Genomic DNA, 25256 nt, shown 5'->3' with positions numbered 1-25256 from the left:
AAAAAGTATGCCATGTCGTAAAGGATGACCTTGACCTTGACCTTTTACCACAATGTGTTTGTCAGAAACACAATGCCGCCTACTGCGCCGCTTTGATTTATTTAACAAAAATATATACGTGGGCAGGTCAGATAACTATGTCCATTTAAAGCTTATTTCTTCCCTTGACTTTGTTTTTCGACCCTAGACCTTGAAGGATGATGTTCACCTTGAAGTTTTACCACTCAAAATGTGCAGCTCCATGAGATATACATGAATGCCAAATACACTGCCGTTAATCACGCGCGCCACCTCTTTTTTGCGATGCATTAATAAATGAGCCAATGCTACTTCTGAGGTGGCGCTAATGACCAGGTGTTTTGAAATTTTGCGGATAATTGTACAAGGTGAGTAGGTTTTATATGTTTTTTTCAACATATTTTGCATTGCTTTAAAAATTGGACAATGTAGTGTGATTCAGCGAAGATTTATTCATCTAAAAATGTTCAGAAACATACAATTACAACCCATTTAGAAATGTGAGGACCTTTATAAGTTGTTGCATGGTGACGTTTTGAAAGCAAATCGATGTATTTTGCCTGTGTAACGAGCAAATGCCTATCCAAAGAAATCTCTAATGGCATCAAACAATTGCTGTTAACATGTACAATTTGTTGCAGGCACAAACACACTGGCTTCTTGCCGATCTATAACATAATTTTGCAATTTTCAAAAAGAGATGGAGCCAATGCCAAGGAGGTGGCGGTCAGGACAGGAGGTGGCGCAAATGCACATTTTCAGCCTTTTTAAAGTGACCTATTTTATGTAACAGTTTCTGTGTATTATTGTTCTAGGACTGAAAGTAAATGTTCGTAAAATAAAAGCAACTAACAAGTGAATTTTAATGAGTAAATATGTTTGTGTTCTTATTTGATGTTTTTCATTCACTAATACTATTTTATTATTTCTAATTTCATGAATGGTTTAAATAAAGAAACATGTATTTGGTCAATATTAAAAACTACTTACCATTGCTCGTGGCTTATGTTCGAGCTGCATTAGTATATAACGCTAAGTTAGAATGTTCAATATATCATTTGTTGTGTCACTGGTGATTAATATTTTCCTCTTTTTACAGATTGGAGTTTTTAAAAGAAGGAAACGGAAAGGCTTGGTCCTTTCTTCACGGAAAAAAAACAGTCTTGGTAAAAAGAGAAAGCTGTCTGAATTTCAACATAGAACATCTGAAAGAGACCCGGGTATGTGTCACGTAATATGAATCACAAGTCTGAATGTAAAGTTAAAGTTCTTTATTTAAGATAAACAAATAATTTCAAAATGAAAGTAAATAACCAAAATGAATATTTCCTAAGAGAAGGCAAGCGTGAAATCTTTCTGTTTGACTGTCTATTTATAGTACCCGTCCCGTACTCAATTACATCGTCGTGACTCTCGCATGTCAGGACGGTTCGCCGCTTTTATAACAGGTGACATATGATCCCGACGGATTATATGTCTCGATCCGTGCGGGTTTCCAATTGAATAGACATCCCCAATTTGTTATCCAAACCTAGAATACATCTCAGGAAGTCGCCTTTTCCTGACTAATGTATGTTTAATTGCTTCTATGCATTTAACAAGCCAAGATACTTTAAGGTATTACGTAGAAGAGACCTAATTGAATGTTATGACATGTTAATTGCTTTGTTTTCGTTTGGTAATTTAATTACTTACCGTCTTTATTTAGTTATAGTGTAGTTACTTATGATTTTGTATATTTCTTGCCTCTGTATTATAATTTGATTATAAAATTACTAACCCTAATATAATAACAATTTGATTATAAAATTATTAATCCTAATAGAATTTTCTGTGTTACGTCACATATGAAACGCGTTTTCACAAGTACTCCATGTAAGACAACACATAACAGAAGTGTAACCATTTTCAACTCTCAGCTAAATTCAAGAGCAAGATTGATGCCACCAATCGTACGACAACGCGGTTCCTTTTTTTTCCAAAGGTAAAGCAGTCAAGAAAATGAGACTTCATGTCAGAAACATATGACAGTTTGGGAAAAGAAAATACTGATTCTTCATAAGACGAGATGTACCTTTACTAAAAAACCGGCTTCGGAAACTCGCGTTTAATGACGTCTTTCGCAGAAGGTGATGTAACCTCTGAAACGGGTAGCGTATCGGTCATTGAAAGAGATAATACGTGTGAGGAATTCACGGCAGGTTGCACTACGTACATATTATTTTACGACGCTATGAAGATCCTCCTTGAGGAAAGTGTCAATGGGTAAATGATGTCGTTTTTAAATTTAGTATAAAGTGATCGATTTCTATTAGACAATGTTGGATTTTCACTGTTTCAGATGTTGTCGAAAGGTTTGACTGTGAAGACTTAAGAACCATGCGCTATAATGACATAACAATGAAGTTTTTTCTGGTTGGTTGGGGGACTGCATCCGAGTTCCTCAAAAATAAACTTTGCATGTCCAAGTACATGTAAAAGTGTGTTATCACAGTTTAATCCACTTGGCTTTGAATTAAATTGCAACGTGAGCACCGGCTTTTACAAAACTCGTTTAGGTACAAATCTCAGGAAAGCTATATGCTTGACAAGATATTGGGTATTTCAGTAAATGCATGGACATACGTTTCTTAGACTAAACCCTAAGCACTGTGAGGGGTGAGCAATCCATGCGAGCACAATACGGATACAAAGTTAACGAGGCAAACATGTTGCTTTCTAAACGTATTGGCATACATGTATATCATGTTGTTGATCGTGACTTTGAAAGCAATGCTAAAGTGCTGAGCAAATGAAAAGTAATTACTGAGACACATGTTATGAGCATTGTATGTCGGGCATGATTCATCAAATAGAAAACTGTTGTTCACTTCAGCATTTTTGAAAAAACTTTAAACTGTATATAATAAATTTAATAATTTTGTCAGCTGTACAAGTTTGAAGGTCCTTCTAAAACTGTTTCGTTTGTTGTTGTTTTTTTGTTTTTTGTTGGTTGTTACCGTTTTAAAAAGTAATACAGAATTATCACGACAGTCAGTTTGGTTTTCCTTTGGTCGTTGACGGCTCAGGTACAACTTAAATTACCCCGGATAGTCATGAGTATACTACAATGGATCCTGGATACGGCCATATTCCGGGGTAGCTTTTAGCTTACATTCGTTACTCTGGATACTCTGTTGTATACTTGATGCAAATAGGATACTCTTTTAAGTAGTTATTAAGCTGCCAATAACCAATTGCGGTTGTCTCAATTGGTTGTTGTTGGCCCAGCGACTATTTAAAAGTACACTGGGAACGGAAAATACGCTTACAGGCGGCGTGTCAAACCCTGGATACTGTTTAGTATATTTTCGTACTCCGAGTCATTTGTAGTATACTTTAGTTACCCGGGGTACTTTAATGTAGCACCTGAGCCGGAAATGACTTATTGAGCGTCAGTTATCATACGCACTCTTTTCCTGGGTTTACCAGTACTAAGTGCGCTTACTGATGCAGTGACTAACAACTGTCCAACTTATATCAGGGATAGAATAAATGAAGAATTAATTGCATGATAAAACAACTACAAGTTACGTTTCCGGGCCGGTATGCGAACCACCGATCCTCGGATTTGTAGCCCAATGCTCTACTACTTGGCAAGCGGAATGTTCTATAAAAATAACTACATCTCACCAGGTTTTACTACACAGGCCCGTATTCACCAAAACATTCATATACTGAAACTGAATATTACATATTGTGCTTTAAACTGTTTTGTTTGAAGTTTGAAAACAAAACGCGTCGTATTGTAATAAAATACTTCATGGGTAACACCTTACAGTTTATTATTAGGTCTCCGATATAAAAATGGGCTGGTGAAAACGGATTTGGATTGTTAATATGCAGAAAAGTATGTTTATGCTTTATTTCAGTAACAAAAACAATATTGAGTTACACGTCGACTAGCAAAAATTTGATATCGTAAGTAAAAGTGGTAAAGATGAAGACTTGCTTCAATTAACATACAATATCAAACAAACGTTATCAATTAAATAAACTACTTTTTTGATTCAGTTCAGCGATATAAATGAGCAAACTTATATAACGGGATATTAAGATCTAATTCATAATCAATACCTGAAAGGAAACGAACTTATCAAAGCCATAAAAGGATATGCAAGAAAATATCAAAATATAAAGATGCTTCTCTGACTCTTTTATAAAATATATAGCTGTAATTATAGCTTTATGCAATCACCGTCACTGTGGAAAAGAATTCCATACTTAGGGCAAAAAAACATAACATAAATAAACAAATCAACAACTCTGGCAAATTGTTCCTATTAAAAAGTTAATCCTTGTGCACATTTTTTAAGTACCGAGAAAGAGAGTATTCCTTCTCAAACTTATTCCCGCAAATCTGGCAAATGTTCCCCAAGTGTTAAACTATGGTGTACATATATAGGGCTCGTTTGGATCTATACATTTGTTCACAAACATCACATACAAGCGTTTTCTTTTGAACCTCACCGCAATGCTGTGAGTGGCGTTTTAGGTTTCTGATATAGCCGAATTCTGCATGGTAAAGTTCAAATTTCAGTTTCTCCCTGCCGTGATACTGAAGACAATGATTACCCAAATCCGTCTTCGTTGAAAATCGTTTCAAACATTTACCCGCGTGTACATATTTCTTGTGCACTGGGTGTACTTTTAAGCTGTACGCGGAATTAAACCGACGATTGCATACCAATCATATTACCGTTTTTTACGTGGAGATTCAGCCTGCTGTTTGTGGTGAATGACTTGTTACACGATTTGCATTCATATCTTTTTTAGTTCCTTTATTCATGTCCGTGCTGAAATTTAAAAAAAGCGTCATTTTTTTATGAGAATCAAAGGAGCTCTAAACAAAGTCGGTGTTATAGAAACATGTAAGTGAACATATGAACAACTTTCATGACAACATCATACGACTGTTAAATCATATCGTGCATTAGCGCCACCTCCTTTCCTTAGCGCAACCTCCTTTGCATTGGCTCCACCTCTTTTGGAAAATTGCAAAAAAATATATTATATCTAGTAAACCCCAATGTGTTTGGGCATGCAACAACTAGTATATTTTAGACGAAGTCGTTTGATGTTGTTAGCTAGTTAATCGGATGGAGATTTTCTCGTAGCATAGGCAAAAGATATTGATTTGATTTTAAAAACCCAAATCATGTCATAACTTATAAAAGTCCTAACGTTTCCAAATGTGTTGTGTTTGTATGTTTCTGTACATTTTTGGATGAATAAATCTTTGCTGAATCGCACTTCATTGCCCGATTTTTAAATTAATGTGAATTATGTTGAAAAAACATATAAAATCTACTCACCTTGTACAATTATCCGTAAAACTTCAAAACATCCGGTCATTAGCGCCGCCTCGGAAGTAGCATTGGCTCATGTATTAATGCATCGCAAAAAAGAGGTGGCGCGCGTGATTAACGGCCGTGAAATATCAAGGTGCTATCTTCAATATTTAAAAAGTTATGGCCAATGTTAAAGTTTTTTTCGGACGGACGGACAGACTGACATACTGACTGAAGGACGGTTCAACTGCTATATGCCACCCTACCGGGGACATAAAAACAAACTCGGCCTTAAACATTACGTGTTGTCATTGAATATTGTTGTTGTTCATAAATCTATCGTGTAGATTTCTTATTGTCCCCTACCAGTTTCACCGGAGGGGACTTATGGTTTGCGCTCTGTGTGTCAGTCTGTCTGTCTGTCCATCACACTTTTCTGGATCCTGCGATAACTTAATAAGTTCTTAATATTTTTTCATGAAACTTGCAACATGGATAGATGGCAATATGGACATTATGCACGTCATTTCATTTTGTTCCTACGTCAAAAATTGTGGTTGCTATGGCAACCAAAAAAACAAAAAACAAAAAATCTAAAAATGGTGGAATTTCTGACAATGGTGGAGCCGGTAGGGGACCATATTGCTTGACAATAGCCTTGTTTAACTTATATTGATTAACAATGTGATACATATAACACTTGGTTTCATGTTTCAATTTTTTTCAATCCTACTGAGCGCAGTCATAATGTACTGTTTATTGGAATAAAGCGGGTGTTTACTATGATTCGCTGTAATCTGCCAAATTCTTAAGTACCGTCAGGATCAGCAGGTCACGTGATAGCCAATATGGCGGCAGTCAATTTATCGATTCTGGGATTGTCTATAAACATGGCATGCAATCACCATAATCATCATAATCACAATAGGGGTAATAGTTTGCTGATAAGAATGAGCATAAACTGGATGCAGTAACAAAGTTTAGCTTGACATGATTTCTAATCATATGTGTATTCAAACACAGTTGCATCATAGGAAATTCAACGATTAATTTTAAGTCAAACCACCTCCTTGATTTAATTACTATCAAATCAATAACAAAAATAAAATTGAATGCTAGATTTACAGGTGGAGTAATACAACTTTCAAATCACAAATATATGTCAGTTTTTCCTTTGTTCAACTTTTTATTAAAATAAATTCATAAATATAATTATTTTATAATATTTTAATAGTTTTTGTCTTTCATTTGTTCATTTTCTCACTCAACTTATGAACATAAAAATTTGTTTGGTAAGAATTTACCCTCAAAAATCACATTCACATTTATTTAACAAGTGAAACAAACACTTGGCTACCAATGCCCACTTAGTGTCACTATATCACAGGTTGACTTCACTAATCAGCTTACATAGCCACTTATGACAGCTTCTTTTCACTACATGTACAATATAAATCATTAGCAGCCAAAAAACATGCCGTCCAAATGGAAAGTTAATCTAATAACATAATGTCACTTTCAAAACTGACCTATCTAAAGGACAATTAAATAACCATTACGGCTGTTGCTTTTTTTGAGAGAGGAAAATTTCATTGCAAACAGTGGCAAAATACGCCGTTTTTTAACTGTATGTATAGACTGCTGTGGATGCCTTTTTTTTATAATTAAATTTATGGATTGCTGTTTTTGTAAAAGTGATAGAGAACTCCTCTGATCTCAACCATGTAAGGCGAAATCAGATCAGGAGATATCTCATAATTGTATACATAATACCTCCTCTTAAAAAATTACAGACTTACCTTTTAAAATCATACTGTTCTCTCTTCAAAGTATTTGACTGATACCAAAATAATGTAAAGTTAAATTTTACTATTGAAGTCATGCAAAACTGTAATACAAACACTAGTTTTTATAAGTACATTCATATAACTTGCTGCAAAATTTCTTAGCGGGTCACAAAATTACAGCTCTTGCTAAAAAAATTTGCAGCAAGTAAAGTGGAGATAAAGAGCAACTATAAATACGCACTAAATGCTAATCATTTTCTTGCTCATATGGCTGAAAAGTGAGTGGCACTTAAACAATTAATACAAGTAATAAAGGGTATAAAATGGCGAAAAATTCTTGTCTCAACAGGGACTTCCCCATCTTTTTTTTCAACCCTCGATAATGCCCAAAAGCCAAAAACAACGAAGACCTCACTGTTTGAGTTACCAATTTAACCCATTAATGGAATACAATTTTTTTAAATCAGTTGAAAGGCAACTCATACTTCAAAGCATACATAATCAATAGTTGGAAGACACCTGAGCAACATCTGTTATATAACTTTGTATTATATATATATTTTTGTTCTTACTAATTTTTTTGTTAATGTCTATTATAAAAAATCAAAAAGTAGGGTGGATAATAATTTTCAAAAATAGGGGGGATTTTTCAGAAACAGAGAGAGGGGCAAATTCCATTTTTATACATTTTAGTTTGAATATTTAATAGTTTTTATATTCAATAAAACAACGCTGTCCATTATGCAGTATTTCACTGACTAGACTTAAACAACGAAAATATGTTTTCACATATTTCTGTATAATTTTAAATAATATCAAGAGCTGTCTCCATCTGAAGACATATGCCCCAAAAAAACACTTTTTCGAAACCTAAAAGCAAATTTCGAAACCTTAACGCGGACCCTTAGTTCAAGGTCAAGGTCAAAGAGGTCAAAATGTTTGTGCGGATGGAAAGGCCTTGTCCATATACACATGCATACCAAATATGAAGGTTACATCTGAAGCGACATATAAGTTATGAGCATTTTTCGAAACCTAAACGCAAAAGTGTGACAGACGGACAGAAAGACGGACAGTGCTATCACTATATGCCCACCTTCGGGGGCATAAAAACAAACTTTTACTGATTTGCATGCATATCATAATATTCAGGGCTCTGCACTACTAAGTGTTAACACAACAATTTATACACGCACACTTTCCATCGGATGATGTGACGCTGTACATGCAGCATGATTTTTGCGCCATTTTATCGAGATAAAGGATCAACACGAAATACATTAGCACATTTCATTAAAAGCTTGAATTTGTAAATGTTGCATTACCATTAAAAAACACAAAAGTATGTTTCAGATTACAAATTTTATCATTCGAGAAATCAACAAACGTAAAATGCTTTACATGTCGAATAAATGTTTTGACTCCTTGGTGAAATGTTGTTCATGATTTCATGAACACCTCAAGCCAATCAGGAATTGTTCATGAACCGTTCTCAAAAATTCCTGATCTTGGTTCATGAACTTTTGGACATGAACTGTTCTTAAGGCAAGTTCATGAACAGTTTATGAATTTTTGTTGAACACTTCAAAGTTCATGAACAGTTCTTCATCTAACCATAAATACTCAGTAATGAACATTTCATGAACAATTATTTCTGATGACTTTTCTGAGACAGAGTTTGAGGATCCATCATGAATATTTCATGAATTCCTTTGTGCTAGATGTTTCATAAATATTTTTGAAAGTAATATTGAAATGTCTAGCATACTAATCTTGTAGATTTGTAAAACCTGTGAAGTTAGTATGAATATGCATAGTACTTTCACCACTGTAAGTAAGAGTTCTTGACCTGTTCTAGAGAATTTTAAGAACATTTGTACAAGAACTGTTCAAGAACTGCCTTCAGGAACAGTTCAATAACTTTTTAAGGACCTTTCCTGTTTTTGAATTATTCTTAAACTATTCTTGAACACTTTAAGAACTTTTTTGAACAACAAAAATTGTTTCCTTCTGATGTTCTTAAACAGGTCTACACAATGTTTTGAACATATGATGGACTTTTTAAGAATCCAATATGTTCTTAAAAGGATCTGTCATTGTTCTTGGAAGACTTAAAAGACAAGTTTAAGAACGTTTTAATGACATCTTATTTCAAGAACAGTTAAAGATGATATCAAGAACTCAAACATGTACATTGCATTGCTGTTTTTACAAAGGAAGAATATTGTGTGCACAGGAAGTTGAAACGGAAGGCACATGGTTTATGTTATATTTGAAAATGTAAGTCTTTAATAAATTACCGGCTGAACTGATCAGCCATTGGTTCCATTTCAAGTTCTTTGGCACTGTAAGTGTAACCATTTCAGGGAAACCATTGATTAGTAAATGATTCTTGAACTGAAATGAGACTATTCATAATCTTTTCAATACATGAATTATTCATGAACATATAGTGCAAAGTTGTATTATGAAAATTTAAAGAGTATTATCAAACCACTTGTATCTCAGTTATTAGTGTTATATTTAAATTATTATTATATGTTGCTATCAATATGTTAAGTGCTAATACAAGACTCGTTTCTTCTTACCCTGACCTCTTTGTTGAGCTTTGGTAACACTTATGATAACCTTTGCATAAATTGACAAATTCTTGTTCATGAATAGTTCATGAACACTTCATGCCACCTCAGTTCATGAACTCTTGAAGAACTATGGTTTATGAACTATTCACTGACAGAGCCATTGAAAAATAGAAGAAAAATGTTCATGAACTGTTCATGAACAGCAAAACCCTGAAGAGTTTTTCAAGAATTGTGTTGTTCATGAACTGTTCAAAAACACTTCATGCCATTAGTGTTCATGAATAGTTCATGAACATTTCATGCCATAATGGTTCAAGAATAGTTCATGAACACTTCATGCCATAAGGGTTCAAGAAAAGTTCATGAACTCTTCATGCCATTAGGTTTCAAGAATATTTCATGAACACTTCATGTCATTAGTGTTCATGAACAGTTCATGAACTAAAATTTCAAGAACATTTCACAGACGTGGCTCATTTTCTGTTCACTGACTATTCGTGAACAATTCATGAACTCAGTTCACGAACAGTTCACGAATTATTCGTGAACTGCAGAACAACATTTCGCAGGGGCTGAATAGTATGCATGAAATGCATAATTTCCACCAGCATTGCATCCCGTTGCCATCATAAGGTGTTTTTTTAACAAACTGGCCACGATTTCGTTGTTGAGATGTACACTGTTAGGCCAGATTATTAAGGTAGGTAAAACATAGCCAACAAACTGTCAAAGAACAAAGCACTTATGGCAATTACCTCATGGGTCGTCTGCATGATTTTACTACAGGTATTGTCTTCCTACAAGTGCTGTCGCTTATCCAAAGCGTCCCCTCTCATTTGCAACTATCGATTTTCTAACACAACTAAGGCGGGCTTTTGTTGGGTAAAGAGATACATGTAAATGACAGACAATCGTAAATCAGCTCTACAATTTTTCCGACACATATGTTGAAAATGTTTGGGATCTTTGGAAAAATAGCCCAAATCGCGAAACCATGTGGTCAATGGACACTGAATATTTATCAATTTTATAAACCATAATAACAAAAAGACAAACAATTTTAATGTGTAAGTTAGATTAATAATTTATTAATATGTATAATATGTTTATGAACTAAATGAGTGTTGCTTATTTGCTTAAAACAATTGTTTGTCAAAGAATTCTACAATGATTTGTCTTGTACATTTTTGTTTACAATAAAATAGAGCTTGATCAGTGAACTTTAAACTGTTCCCGAATAAGTGTGATCTTTGTGACCTTAACCAGTTTTCAAAGCACAAAAAATAAATAATTCTGCTTAATTGCAGGTAAGAGTTATGGACTTTGGAAAGTTACCTCACATAATGAACTCAAACTGATGTGTGGATTTTCAAGTGAATGCTTGTTAAAGAAAGAGTGATACAGAAACGTTACATGTTTACCTAAACAAGAAGAAGGTCGACCATATTAACGCAGACTCCAATGCAGATGCTAATATTTGGAATAGCTCTGACCATTCTGAGAATAGTTGACCTAAAAGGATATACATTTTAGGAGCTATTAACTCTATGCATGTATGGATAACCAGGTATCCTTAAATTGTTTAAAATTGTAAATATTTGCAGTTGACATAAATGTGCGCAATTATGAAAACATGAAAATTCAACCTTCCACACACATTTACCCGAATTGGAGCTGAAGAAGTCTTAAGACTACTCTATCAGGGCAACAGATAAGATTTCATGTCAATTAGTTTTCATTACAAGCTTTTTGTAACAATAAGTTCTTTTCCATCAAAACTATATATTCATTTGTTTTTGACAATTTGAAACAACTTACATGTTCAGTACTATCATGATCCAACCCTAGCCCATACTGTTTTAACTTAATCTTAAATACCAATGTTGCACTTTAGTCTAAGGCGCATTTCCAAACGCTCTAAATCAATAACAATCATTATTTGTTTTCAGAAACAGAATCACTGCAGTCTTTTGTGCCAAATATTTAAGAATCTATCACCACCTGCGCGATTAAAACTCTTTAAAACGAGTATACTCTTCCCAACATCTTTTCGGGATGGCTTGACTGGCATAACGAATTGTAAAATATTGAGTGTGCACACTGATAATGTAAGTTTCCTAGCCTATCCGCATTAAGCAGCCGACAATTTCCAGTATTTTTGCAACGGAGGCAAATTTTTTAATAAACACGGGCCCGAAACTGTGTCTATGTAAACTTACTACAAATATTACAGCGGCACTACAGGTCACAATATACTAATTTAAATCAAATGCGATACAAAGCAAAATAGTATAACTTATACGACTATGAATTGCTATTCGTTTTCCCATGTCAATAATGTTTTATTTACGATTGATTTTTTTTCAATTCGTTTTATTTCTAATTCAAATTTGAAAATGATGAAACAATCTGTTGCCTTGCTCCTTTCTTATAAAACATACACCATGACCTCAAACTGTTAAACTAACATGCTTATTTTCAGAAGCATCGTTTTGATATCATGTCAGAACTCAGAAACTTCACTAGCTACTAATTAATATTTTAACACTTATTACCGTAATTACTCTAAGTTTTCGGACACCCCCTTTTTGGCAAAAATAATTAATTTTCATGACTCTTAATCTTCAGACATGCACGTTTTCATCTATCATTAATGACTCTAAATTTTCCAACAGTATATTTTACTGCTCTATTTTACAAGATTTCGGCACTGTAGTCACTTATCTTGTGACACTTTGATCATGGGGTTTTACAAACAGATTAAGGTCATAAAACCTGGGAGACGCGTGCCTGAGGGCAATGGACCATAAAATTTGCGTAATTGGGTAAATAACCATGTATACCGGTAGAAAATAATCGCTTCACCCAAAAGCATTTTAAAAGATATCTTCCTATTTAAAGAGCAGTATGTTTAATGTTTTAACTTTTTTGTTCTCTATCATTTCAGGCAAGAGTAAGCTGTGAAGTTGTTTTTATTTTAAAGTAGAAACACTATTGTGCATTGATTTATTGCTTTTATTTCAATATAATTATAATTGTTGGACATATGATGTTTGTCTCTAAATTTTCTGACACCTAAATTTTTTGAATATTTTCCATATCTAAATTTCCAGACACAAAAAATAAATATTTTTAAGTGTCCAAAAAAAGAGTAATTATGGTATTCAATTTAAAAAATGTAAAAGAAAATTATTACATAATTTGACAGAATATTTCAGTTAATTGTTGTATTTGTTTGAAATTGTTTAATATGCCATTTAGTTTTAACTTGCTTTATCTTTGAGATCAAGAAAAATGTGTTGAACAGAATCTGAAGGTCTATCAGAAAACGGTCATATCTGTCTGAAAAAAATATCAAAGACACAGAAGTTAATACCATAATAATACTTTTTCTTAATTGTCTGTATTTGATGACCAAATTATAATTATTAATTATAACACATTCCTAATTAGCAGTATAATAGTGCACATCTTGGCAGAATGTGATCATTAATACATGAAAATTATTACTAAACAAGATATGGGGACGGGACAAGAGCTACATGTGCTTAAGAATATTCTTTGTGATTAAGGATGAATGGAAATTACACAGATCTCAACAGAAACAGAGGAGTATACAGGGTGCAGGATCACATGACTTTGTGGGGTTCCCATTTAACAATAATGGATTAATAAACACATGGGTAAGTGGTGCTTTTTTTCAAATAACTTTTTAGAACAATTTTTATTAAGAATTTCAACTAGTGCATAAAAGACAGTTTTTATGCTGTTTGTGGCAATGTGTAATACATCAGAATTACTTTATTTAATAAGCCTGTGTTCTTGTTAAAAAATTCCTTGTTTACTGTACTGTAGGAAACTTGAAATTGTGTCACCGATTTCAGACGTATTCAAGGGTTTATTCTTATTCTTAAGATATCGGCACAAACTTCAAGAAAAACTGTCTTTTATGCACTTTAGATTTTTGCAAATGTATTTCATTAACCTGATATAATTGAAAAAAATTAAGTTCTACACGGCATGTTTATATTCTGTACAGCCCGCGGGTAAACCCTTGAAAACCCTGTTCATTCTTTACCCTGGTATAATACATTTTAAATTGTAAAGGCAAACACTGAGAGTGAGATGAGATTCTAGTTAAATGTCTTGCTAATTCATGTATTGGCTAAGTTTGTTTTCTTTCTATTTGCCTGAAGATCTATCATTGAAACAAGTTAAATGCAAACAATAAATTATTTTGTCCCCTAAGAAGTTAGTTGCAATAATTCAACTCTAAGCTTTATAGCCCAATGGGCTCCATAGCAAAAATTATCAAAGGCTCTGGAAGTCCGTTTATATGGACTACCTAAGATGTCAGCTGGTCACTGAGAATATTGTATTGGAAAAACCCTAACTAGACAAAAGCAACAACTGTGCCATACCATAAACAATATGAAAATAAAAGCAATGACATTTCAGAGCCATAAGATGCTGATGGCTATTTTAGAATAGCCAATAAATCGTGAAAAACAAAACAAACCAAGATTGATATAGACTATTAAAACAACACACTTTCTATTTTGAAGAGTCTTTATAATGTTTGTATTTTACCACAAAATGTATTATCAGACAGAAAGACACATGGTCTGCAGGCAACAGCCTTTAAGGTTTAGTCAGAAATGTTTAAATGTCAAACTGTTTTCACTGTATTGTAAGTGCACTTAAATATACAGTCTACTCTCATTATCTTGACATCTGATATCTCAATTTTCTCGATATGTCTAGGTAAGCTCAATGTCCCAACTTTTTTCCTTCTTTACCTATATTAATAAATATCGCATATGTCGATTTTCGTTATGTCAAATAATTCGATATCTCGATATAAAAATTTGTCCTGAGTTCCGATTTTACATGTATTTACTGTGGTTTATCTCGAAGTGCGAATAACTGTCCCAGTGTTGGCAAAGGTGAGATTTTTTTCTTTGATACTTCGAACTCCCGCTTCGCCCGGCTGCTTCGGATACTGTGCCGTAGATATTGATTCGTTAATTGCATCAATTTACACACGTACACGTGTGTAAATTCGTTAGCCATTAACACTTGAGTAAGGCCTGTCACTTTAATTGTCACTTTAACTGAAATTAACTGCAATTAATACACAGCCTACCGAACGGCCGAGAGACTAATTGTTTTTACAAACAACATTCCACAATGCATTGAGTTATTTTTTGCGTATATAAACCGTTGCAAATTTGCAGAATGTTGCTCTATCATTGAACTCCAACAGTCATCATCATGGCCAATTTGAAAATCTAATTGATTGAACTTTGCATTTCTAATTACAAAATGTACATGTACAGTTCAGTATTCCGAAACATGATTTACGCATGTTCAGATGGAAAACCCTGGTCTTGATTGGACGTCAATCGCATCATACCTTTAAATAGCAACATTACCGGATGTTTACACGACAGTTTAGAACAAGAGCACCGCCTTGCGGGTGCAGACCGCTCATCTATTTTCTTTTTAAAGGTGAAGGGACTCTCATTTTCAATCACAAAGGAGGGAGGAGTGGAGTGAAGAGGGGTGTATAGTGTGGGGTTGTGGACATTTATTACATTATCTTCCAAAAAAGCGAAAAAAAAAAAAAAAAAAAAAAAAAATCGGGGGGGGGGGGTATAGTGTGAGGGTGTGGTGATAATTTGTGAGATGATCTTAAAAAAAAAAAAAAAAAAAAAAAAAAAAAATCAAAAAAAAAATTTGGGGGGGGGGTGGGGGGGGTGGGGTGGGGGTATAGTGTGAGGGTGTGGTGGTCATTTGTGAGATGATCTTATAAAAAAAAAAAAAAAAAAAAAATTAGGGGGGGGGGGGAGGGGGGGAGGGGGGGGAGGGCACGGGGGATGGTTTGGGTGAAGTCTATTGTGGTATGTCAGGTAAGAGTAGTTTCATCAAAGTATCAATCAAATCTAATCATAAATAAAGAAGTTATGGCAATTTTAGCAAAATTTAATAATTTGACCTTGAGAGTCAAGGTCATTCAAAGGTCAAAGTAAAATTCAAGTTGCCAGGTACAGTAACCTCATGATAGCATGTAAGTATTTGAAGTTTGAAAGCAATAGCCTTGATACTTCGAGTGGATCGAAACACAAAATTTAACCATATATTAAAAGTTACTAAGTCAAAAAAGGGCCATAATTCCGTAACAATGACAACCAGAGTTATGCAACTTGTCCTTTTACTGTACCCTTATGATAGTTTGTGAGTGTTCCAAGTATGAAAGCAATATCTATGATACTTTAGGGGTAAAGTGACCAAAACATAAATCTTAACCAAATTTTCAATTTTCTAAGTATAAAGGGCCCATAATTCCGTCCAAATGCCAGTCAGAGTTACATAACTTTGCCTGCACCGTCCCCTTATGATAGTTCATAAATCTTGCAAGTATGAAAGCAATAGCTTTGATACTGTAGGAATAAAGTGGACCTAAACACAAAACTTAATCAAATTTTCAATTTTCTAAGTATAAAAAGGGCACATAATTCTGTCAAAATGCCAGTCAGAGTTACATTACTTTGCCTGCACAGTCCCCTTATGATAGTTAGTAAGTGTTGCAAGTATGAAAGCAATAGCTTTGATGCTTAAGGAATAAAATGGACCTAAACACAAAACTTAACCAAAATTGTCAATTTTCTAAGTATAAAAAGGGCACATAATTCTGTCAAAATGCATGCCAGAGTTATCTAACTTTGCCTGCCCAGTCCCCTCATGATAGTAAGTAAGTGTACCAAGTTTGAATGCAATAGCATTGATACTTACTGAGAAAAGTGGAACTAAACGCAAAACTTAACCAAAATTTGCAATTTTTTAAGTACAAAAAGGGCACATAATTCTGTCAAAATGCACGCCAGAGTTATCTAACTTTGCCTGCCTAGTCCCCTCATGATAGTAAGTAAGTGTACCAAGTTTGAATGCAATAGCATTGATACTTTCTGAGAAAAGTGGACCTAAACGCAAAACTTAACCGGACGCCGACGCCAACGCCAACGCCAACGCCAACGCCAACGCCAACGCCGACGCCAAGGTGATGACAATAGCTCATAATTTTTTTTCAAAAAATAGATGAGCTAAAAATGATAACCGCGTGTGTTCATGCAATTCTGTAACACTTAACGCGTCATTTTAAGCATTTAAATACCAAACTTAATCGTTCCTTGTAAAACGCGTATATATCAGGTAATAGATAGGGCAGTAGAGAGTACTATGCCACACGGTGACGGCTTTAGTTAGACCACTCAGCAGGTATTTAGATGTTAAAAACAAGGTAAATTTTTGTCTCATTTTTTCTTTGAAAACGGCTAATCGGATATCTCGAACTCTCGTTATCTCGATATTTTTTCTTGTTCCTGCCGACTTCGAGATAACGAGAGTAGACTGTACATAGAATAGAAGTCTTCATATTAAACCACTTGCCCAAAGCTTGAGGCAAGTAAACTGAATATTATTTTTTTTATATAAATATAGTAGGGCAAGTAGAAATTTAGTGGACCACTGGAATAGATTTCTTTAGGCACTATTGGGTGATAAAATGCGCCTTTGGCATTTGTTTCTGGTCAAGTTAATGATGCCATTTGTTAATGCCACATAAATAATAGACAATTACGTTTCTGCCAATCGTTTTTGTTAAGTTTTGCATTTAGCAACAATTGGCTTTGGATAGGAATTGGGAGCCCTGATTCCTCCTTCCTGTTTTTTTAAAAGCAAAGCTATGTCCCAGTTAACTATATAACATCATAATGCGGTCAAATACTCTAAAATATTACTGAGAGACTCGAATTAAAGGGGCCTTTTCACAGATTTTGGCATTTTTTAACTTATTCATTAAATGCTTTATATCGATAAATGTAAACATTGGATCGTAAAAGCTCCAGTAAAAAATCAATAATAAAATTAAAAAAAGGAAAAGAACATTGCCCTGACCAGGTTTCGAACCAGTGACCCCTGGAGTCCTGCCAGAGTCCTGAAGTAAAAACGCTTTATCCTACTGAGCTATTCCGCCGTGTACACATACTGAACGTATTTTATACCTTATTAAGCAATCTTTGTAGTTTCACAAAATTCAACGACAAAAACAGAACTCTCCAAATTATTCAATCGTTTCGCGTTGCAACGCTTTATAATTTTTAGGTTTTAAAATCGTCAAAAGATGCATATAATGGCTATATTAGACCATGGTAAATGTTCAGTATTACTGTTTCCTCACAAATATCATAACTAAAACGAAAATTTGCGAATCTGAAACAACTTTTTTCAATTTTTTCAATTTACCAAAGCGTGAAAAGATCCCTTTAAATTACCAATAAATAATTTAACCTTAAAAAAATACTGAAATATGTAATGCAATGGTAAGTCTTCTATTTCAATCGCATTTTTTTGTCAAATACCCTCTCATTTCAGGAATAACTGATAACAAAAAAACACTAATTTGTAGGTAGCACCACTAGCAAGTTTCTGGTCCACAAAAATAGTATCTCAGGAGCAACTCTGCTAAAACATCAAATAAAAGTGTCTTATTATTCAGATACATGAATTCAGACTTTAATTTGCCGATTGCTAATTTACATACTTACTGGTTATTCATAAAATAGAAGCAGACAGCCTGCACTTTTAGCCTTGAGTACAAATTGCTAATTTGCTTAGAGTAAAAGCGTTGTTAGTAGTTTTAGTGTTAAAATGCTATTAAATGTATAACCTCACCTTTGTGTAGTCATTAAGTTTTTTGGCTGTATACATTTGTATACCGGTAACCAACCTCTATACTATGATAATACAACACTAGAACACAGTGGCGAAACATTTTCCTCTTTTTACACCTATGACAGCGCTCAGAATATGCGCTATAATGCCTATTTTTAAGCACCAAATATGTATGTTAAGCATTGGTAGATTTTGATGAAAAAAATAATTATCTGCAGTCGGAGACTCTCTAAAATTATAATTTATTGCCAGCCAGGAGGTCCTATAATTATGCAGCCTTTGCCGGCTCAGGGCTGATCATTTCCAGCCCAAAAAAACAACAACAATGAAGAAAGACAGAAATTAGATTTAAAAAAATATTTCAATAATATTATTATAAAACACTAATTAATATTTATATTCAAAAGTGTCGTTAAAATACTTTATTTATTCCATTGAGAGCAAGTTAATAATTTAATTAAATATTTGTTGACAGTTTGAGGGAAAGTCACAGTGATATTTGTTTTTGCCCTGCTGCTTGCTTACAAATTAATCAAATAAACGTGAACCAAAACTCACATGGTTACCCATTTTTATTCTCTCCTTTTGTGGAATGTACTAATAGAGTGATGACTAAGTATTATTAGCTTTGACGATGCAGAAGAAATCTTCAGACTATATACACTCACGTCATTCAGAAAATTCAACCAATGAAAACATTTCACATTATTTGAGTATTCATTAATAATTTGGTAAAGTCTAACTTTTGCCTTGAAACTTTTCTGAAAAAAGCAAGGAATTCAAAACTTTGCAATAATTTTATTAACAGAAACAAGGATGCAATTTTTTAATCATTTCCGGATTTTCCAAATTATTATCGGAAAAATCCGAGGACCAATGGTATTTCGGAAGGACTGTTTCAGTTTAGATACTCCATTTCTACATAAAGTTCCATAAATATTATAATGACAGCAATTCCATTGTTGATGCATCAACAACTTAAGCCAACACCAATATGCATTTTAATTTAGAAAGAAAGGTATCTACTTTAAATTTAATGTAACTTTCAAAGGGACTACAAATGCGTCAAAATACATATCTAAGGGTTAAAGGGGCCTTTTCATGTTTTGGTAGTTGACAAAATTTAAAAAAAAATGTTTCAGATTCCCAAATTTTCGTTTTAGCTATGATACTTGTGAGGAAATAGTAATACTGAACATTTAACATGCTCTAAAATATCCATTAAAATTTATATGCATCTTTTGACGATTCGAAAACCTGAAAATTATAAAGCGTTGCAACGCGAAATGATTGAATAATTTTGGAAAGTTCTGTTGTTGTCGTTATATTTTGTGAAACTATGAGGATTGCTTATCTAAAGTAAAAATACGTTCCTTTATCACATGAGCAAGGATCATGGCCAAGTGGTCTAAGCAGAAGATTTTTTACTCCAGGACTCAAGAGGTTAGTGGTTTGAGCCCAGTTGAGGGTTACTTTACTTTCTTTTTTAATTGTTTTCTTGTTTTTATACTGGAGATTTATAGGTCCAATGTTTAAATTTATCAATATAAAGCATTTAATGACAAACTTCAATACATGCCAAAATCTGTGAAAAGTTCCCTGTAATGGTAGTCCATATAAACGGACTCCCAGAGCCTTTGATAATTTTTGCTATGGCGGCTCTGGCAGTCCATATGCACCCCTTCATAAACATGGGTGCAGTTCAGCGCAGCGAATCCGTGCGCTTCACTGAACAGACGTCGTTCGAGACAAATTGAGGAAAATAATGAATAAACTTCATAAACATGTTAAATTTACCTGAATGGCAACCTACGGATGTTATCCTTTGCATGCACCCTATAAAAACACGACGATGTTTCAACACACTTTTCTCGCTGACATGTTTATGTTTAAATTTGAAACAGTCAGTGATTTTTTTTGCTTTAATTTGTTACAGCCTGTGCCTTTTGAATTGGGAAAATTAGCGCGATAAACCGTGAAATTGGGAAAAATAGCGCGATAAACCATAAAATTGGAAAAAATGAAGCATTATAAATAGGATTATAAGTAACAGAAGTGATATTGTTTTTAAGTGCATGTTCAGGGAGTTTTCTAGAAAAGGAGTCTGGTCAAATTGTTTTTTTTTTAATCAATAAAAGTGGCAAGTTTGGGAATGATTTATGGACAAAAATGACTAAATTCAAGTTATGTATTTTGTAAGATGTTTAAAAAATAAAGTTGAGACCTAGATTTAAGAAATTATAATTAAGTTATATGAGACTTCTTTCTAAAAAAAAAAAAAAAAAAAATTTTTTTTTTTTTTTTTTTTTTTGGAAGTTGGGCTTTTTTTGGGAAATTTTGGTCAGAATTTTGGGAAAAAACGTGTATTTTTGCGATTGGGAAGCAGCCGAAATTCGGCTGTAAATTTGAGCAAAAAAAATCACTGACAGTGTATTCTGTATCGAATACCACATCGTTATCGACTTAATAGGCTGGAGCACATAACCTGACATGCAAAATATTGGTGTACTGCGACCTAACCAATATTGGGTCAATTTTCCAATATGGCGGATACAGCATACAAAACAAAACCTAAGTCAATAAAATCAATTATTTCTTGCTTTAATGGTACCATTTGGATGAGTTTGTGGTTTATATAGGTAAACTTTAATAAGTTCTTGCAGTTTCAGTGTTCCTTAACCCTTGCATTGTTGATAACATTTTGCACCCATGGACAAGAGAGAGCGCATTGCAACTCTAAGCAGCCCATTGGGCTATAAAGCTTAGAGTTGAATTATTGCAACTACCTTTAATGGTATCTGGTTGGGCTATACGGAAGCAAGACATACTGTAGCGGGTGTGTTTGGGCCTTGAAACATTAAGACAGAATAGAGTGTAAAGAAATAAGGTCACTTCCAACAGCCTTGCTGTTGGGCTAGCTCTTTAACAACGGGGTTAGATTTAGAGTGTCTGACTACCACTTTGGAGGTTGCGTGTTCAATCCCCCGGCGTACCTCAGTTTTCACTTTATTTCCTTGACCGGAATATTCATGTATGCTTCTTATTTATAAAAAAAAGTAATATGTGCACGTCAAGTCACAATTATCGCTATCTGCACATAGTATTACATTGTCCGAAAGTAGCAGTATCCGGATATAAGAACAGTTTACTATTACCTCATCTTCTTGGAATAACCGTTCGAACAAATTGTTAGAAATAAATATATTTCTCATAAGTTTTGCATTACTTACCCATCCTCTGCATCCATATCAGCAGACGTGTACAATAACTCACTAATGCATACCGTTGCTAGTTTGTGTTTTCATTAACTTCGGTGCTAAAATAACTTTTTGGAAACAAAATCGAAAACGGCTACACAACACTATAATACAACAAAAGTTAGGTTAAATGTGTATTGCATAGGAATGAGGGAGGCTCTACAGAAGACCACCGGTTTGATCCTAGTTTTTAGGTTTGATCCTTGCCTCCGGACTCCAATTGTCGCGAAGAGCGAGTAGAAGAAGATTCATATATTATTTATTTTACATTATGTTTCTTATCTATTATTTGTGTGTGTATCGTATATTATCGCGTAATAATGTCAGTAATTTCGGCGTCAAAATCGTTCATTATTTGGTAATTATATATATATATATATATATAAACTACGATATGTGTTACGTCATTTCTTCCCACAATGTCTGCGCATACATTTTCAAAGTCGACTTCAAATAGCCATATTTCAATAAATCCTGAATAATAATAACCAGGATTTTTCTAACATACATGATAATACTTCCTTTGCATATACCAAAATATATTTTAATTCAAAAATGCCTTTAAACAATTATGACCACACTTCTCATTGTTTTTGTTTAAGAATCTATCATATATCAATATTTGTGTTTTTTACGAAATAACCTTTATTATTCTTACATTAGTACAAAGATTAGACATTGTGCGATATCCAAAAAGATCCCGTGGACCGAGCAATATAGCTCATCTACATCTACATCATACGTCGGCGCAATCACACTTGATTATTACGCGACGGGTGGTGCTAGGTCAAGAGAAAGATATGAAATGATAGGATAGATAGAAGAGATTTGATAGTTAAAAGTATAGAGTTAGTAAAAAGTTTTGCCAGCTTCGTTTTCTCCTCTTCAACCCAGACCTCTCCGGTTACGGTGGCCGCGGCCGGCACAGCAATGGGAATCACTAGGGGTTACTTGAAGCACCTAACAGTGATTAGAAGGTGAGTGAGGAAAGCCCCTGCTTGAAGGATACCAAGTCAGGGGCCTCTGCGACTGACGCAGGGAGGTGGTTCCAAACGGATATGGTTCGTGGAAAGAATGAGTTCTTGTGGTAAGATGTGGATGTAGACGGCTGGTGGTACTTCTTGTTATGGTCCTTAGGGCGACTTGGGGATTGTACAAGGTATTGGTTGGCTGGGATATCCACCAGGTCATTGGTGATTTTGTACAGCATGGTGAGTTGCGCTTTGGTCCGTCGTGACTCAAGCGTCTTCCACCCCAAGTGCTCGATCATGGAGGATACGCTGCTGGTGTTGTGGTATCGGTTGGTCACATATCTAGCAGCCCTCCCCTGTACCATCTCAAGCTTGTAAGCCAGGTCCTTTGTAAATGGGTTCCACACTGTGGAGCAATACTCAAGGCCTGGTCGGACAAGAGAGGTGTATGCCGTGGTCTTGACCTTCTCATTGCTGACGCGTAGGTTGCGCTGGAGGAAGCCGAGTGTACTGTTTCCCTTTTTCGCCGTGATGTCCATATGGCGGTTCCATGAAAGGTTTTGGGACAAGGTTACTCCCAGGTACTTGGTAGTCGAGTCAGTCTCAAGGATGTGGTCTTTCAGGGAGAAACGGAACATGATTGGGTTCCTCTTTCTGTGGACACGGAGAATGCTACACTTCTCTGGGTGAAAGTCCATACCCCATTGTTTCTCCCATTCGGCTAGCTTTATCAGGTCGTTTTGTAGGATCAGGCAGTCTTCTTCCGAGTTGATTTCCCGATAAGCCACACAGTCATCTGCGAATAGCCTTACTCTGAATGTGACATGTAGTGGCAAGTCGTTGATGAAGACAAGAAATAAGATGGGTCCGAGGACGCTTCCCTGAGGGACTCCGCTGATGACGGGTGCTGGCTCGGATGTTGCTCCATCAACGACTACCCTCTGCGTGCGATCTGTCAGAAAGGCTTCAATCCGCTTCAAGGTGTTACCCCTGATGCCATAGTGGTTGAGTTTGGTGAGCAGGCGACTGTGCGGGACCCGATCGAAGGCCTTGCTGAAATCAAGTACAGCAAGGTCATGTTGTTTATGGCGGGCCATGGAATGGACGAGCTCATTGGTCAGCGTCAGTAGCTGGGTTTCGCAGCTCCGTCTTCTCCTGAAACCATGTTGACAGTCCGTGAGGATGGCATGTCTATCAAGGTGGCCCATTATGATGCTTACAATAATGTGTTCCAGTATCTTAAATAGCTATGCATGTCAGTAAAACCGGCCTGTAGTTGCTGGCTTTGAACCTTTCCCCTTTCTTGAAAGTTGCCGACACATTGGCTGTCTTCCACACGTCTGGTATACTGCCATTTGATAGGAACTTACTGTATATAATGTTCAGAAAAGGAGAACACTGGTCTGCCATCTCTTTGTAGATGCGTGCAGGAATTAAGTCCGGCCCGGCCGCTTTCTGTACATTAAGTTTACATTAAGGGCACGTATACCTTCTGTGGTTATGTTTATGTCTGGCATGATAGGTGATGGTTCGCCCTCAGGTGTTTGGATGCTGGAACTGTCCTCCTTGGTGAATACTGAGTGGTACTGTCGTTTAAGAATGTTAGCCTTTTCAGTCGGATAGTCGTGTAATTTTCCTTTTTCTTTCAGTGGAGCTACCCCACAATTATCTTTCCTCAAGGATTTGATGTAATTCCATTTTTTTTTTCTGTTTCGAGTGTTGTTCTGTGTTAGTGAGATCAACTTCAATTAAGTTTTCAATATATCTCCAGTATTCTTGTCTTTCCTGTTTCTGGGTTTCTTTCTTAGCGTGAAGGTATCGGCGTCTATCCTTAAGGGAACCAGTAGATTTAAATTTGGAATGAAGTTTGTTCCTTTTTCGATGTAGAGACTTGATTGTTTTTGTGATCCATGGTTTTTGGACTTTGTTCCCCGAGAGGGTCTTTGTTGGGATATACTTGCTGATCTGCGACATCAGTTTGTTCTCGAAAGCCTTCCAAGTGTGGTCGACTGAGATGTTGGCTGTATTTTCCGTGAACTCTGGTAGGTAGGCAGACAGTTCATCTCATAGACTGTCGAAATCAGCTTTCTTGTACAGGTGCACTTTTCTTGGAGGCTTACGAACTCTCATTGGGCAAAGATGACATCATGATCCGCTATGCCAGGCAGTACTTCGCAGCGATTTACGAGTAATTGGTTATTGGAGAAGAAGAGGTCAAGCAAGTTTTCTGTGTACTCGGTGATTCATGTGGGTTTATCAACAGTCTGGACAAGGAAAGCGTTTTTGGAAATGTCAAGTAGCTGTTGGCACTGCTTCATATTTGTGGCCTGTGGCTTTGGACACTCATTTTCCCAGTTTATGTCGGCGAGATTGAAGTCGCCGCCCAGCCATAAGTGAGCTCCTCTTGGTATTCTGGAGAGGCAGGTGTCCAGTAAATCGAGATATTCAGGAACTGTATTGGATGGAGGCTTGTAAAATGCTCCAACATATAAGTCCTGGGCTCCCTTGACCTTGATCTTGCACCAAACCACCTCACAGTCGCCTGTGGGATTCACTTCTGCTGGCTCATCACTTGCGT

The 25256-nt window shown here is 35.3% G+C and overlaps 1 protein-coding gene across 1 annotated transcript in view; it reads right to left on the bottom strand.

Annotated features, from left to right (window-relative positions):
• Window positions 1–21814, bottom strand: part of LOC127876202 (homer protein homolog 2-like) — a 114945-nt gene extending 93131 nt beyond the window's left edge. The window contains exon 1 of the mRNA XM_052421258.1: window positions 21681–21814. Coding sequence (XP_052277218.1) covers window positions 21681–21697 — 17 coding nt within the window. The 5' untranslated portion in view covers window positions 21698–21814. The remainder of the gene's footprint in view (window positions 1–21680) is intronic.
• Between the last annotated feature and the right edge of the window lie 3442 nt (window positions 21815–25256).

The sequence above is a fragment of the Dreissena polymorpha genome, chromosome 4 (assembly GCF_020536995.1).
Source record: "Dreissena polymorpha isolate Duluth1 chromosome 4, UMN_Dpol_1.0, whole genome shotgun sequence".
Classification (NCBI taxonomy): domain Eukaryota; kingdom Metazoa; phylum Mollusca; class Bivalvia; order Myida; family Dreissenidae; genus Dreissena; species Dreissena polymorpha.
The sequence above is the reverse complement of the archived record's forward strand: the minus strand, read 5'-3'. Positions and strand labels throughout refer to the sequence as shown.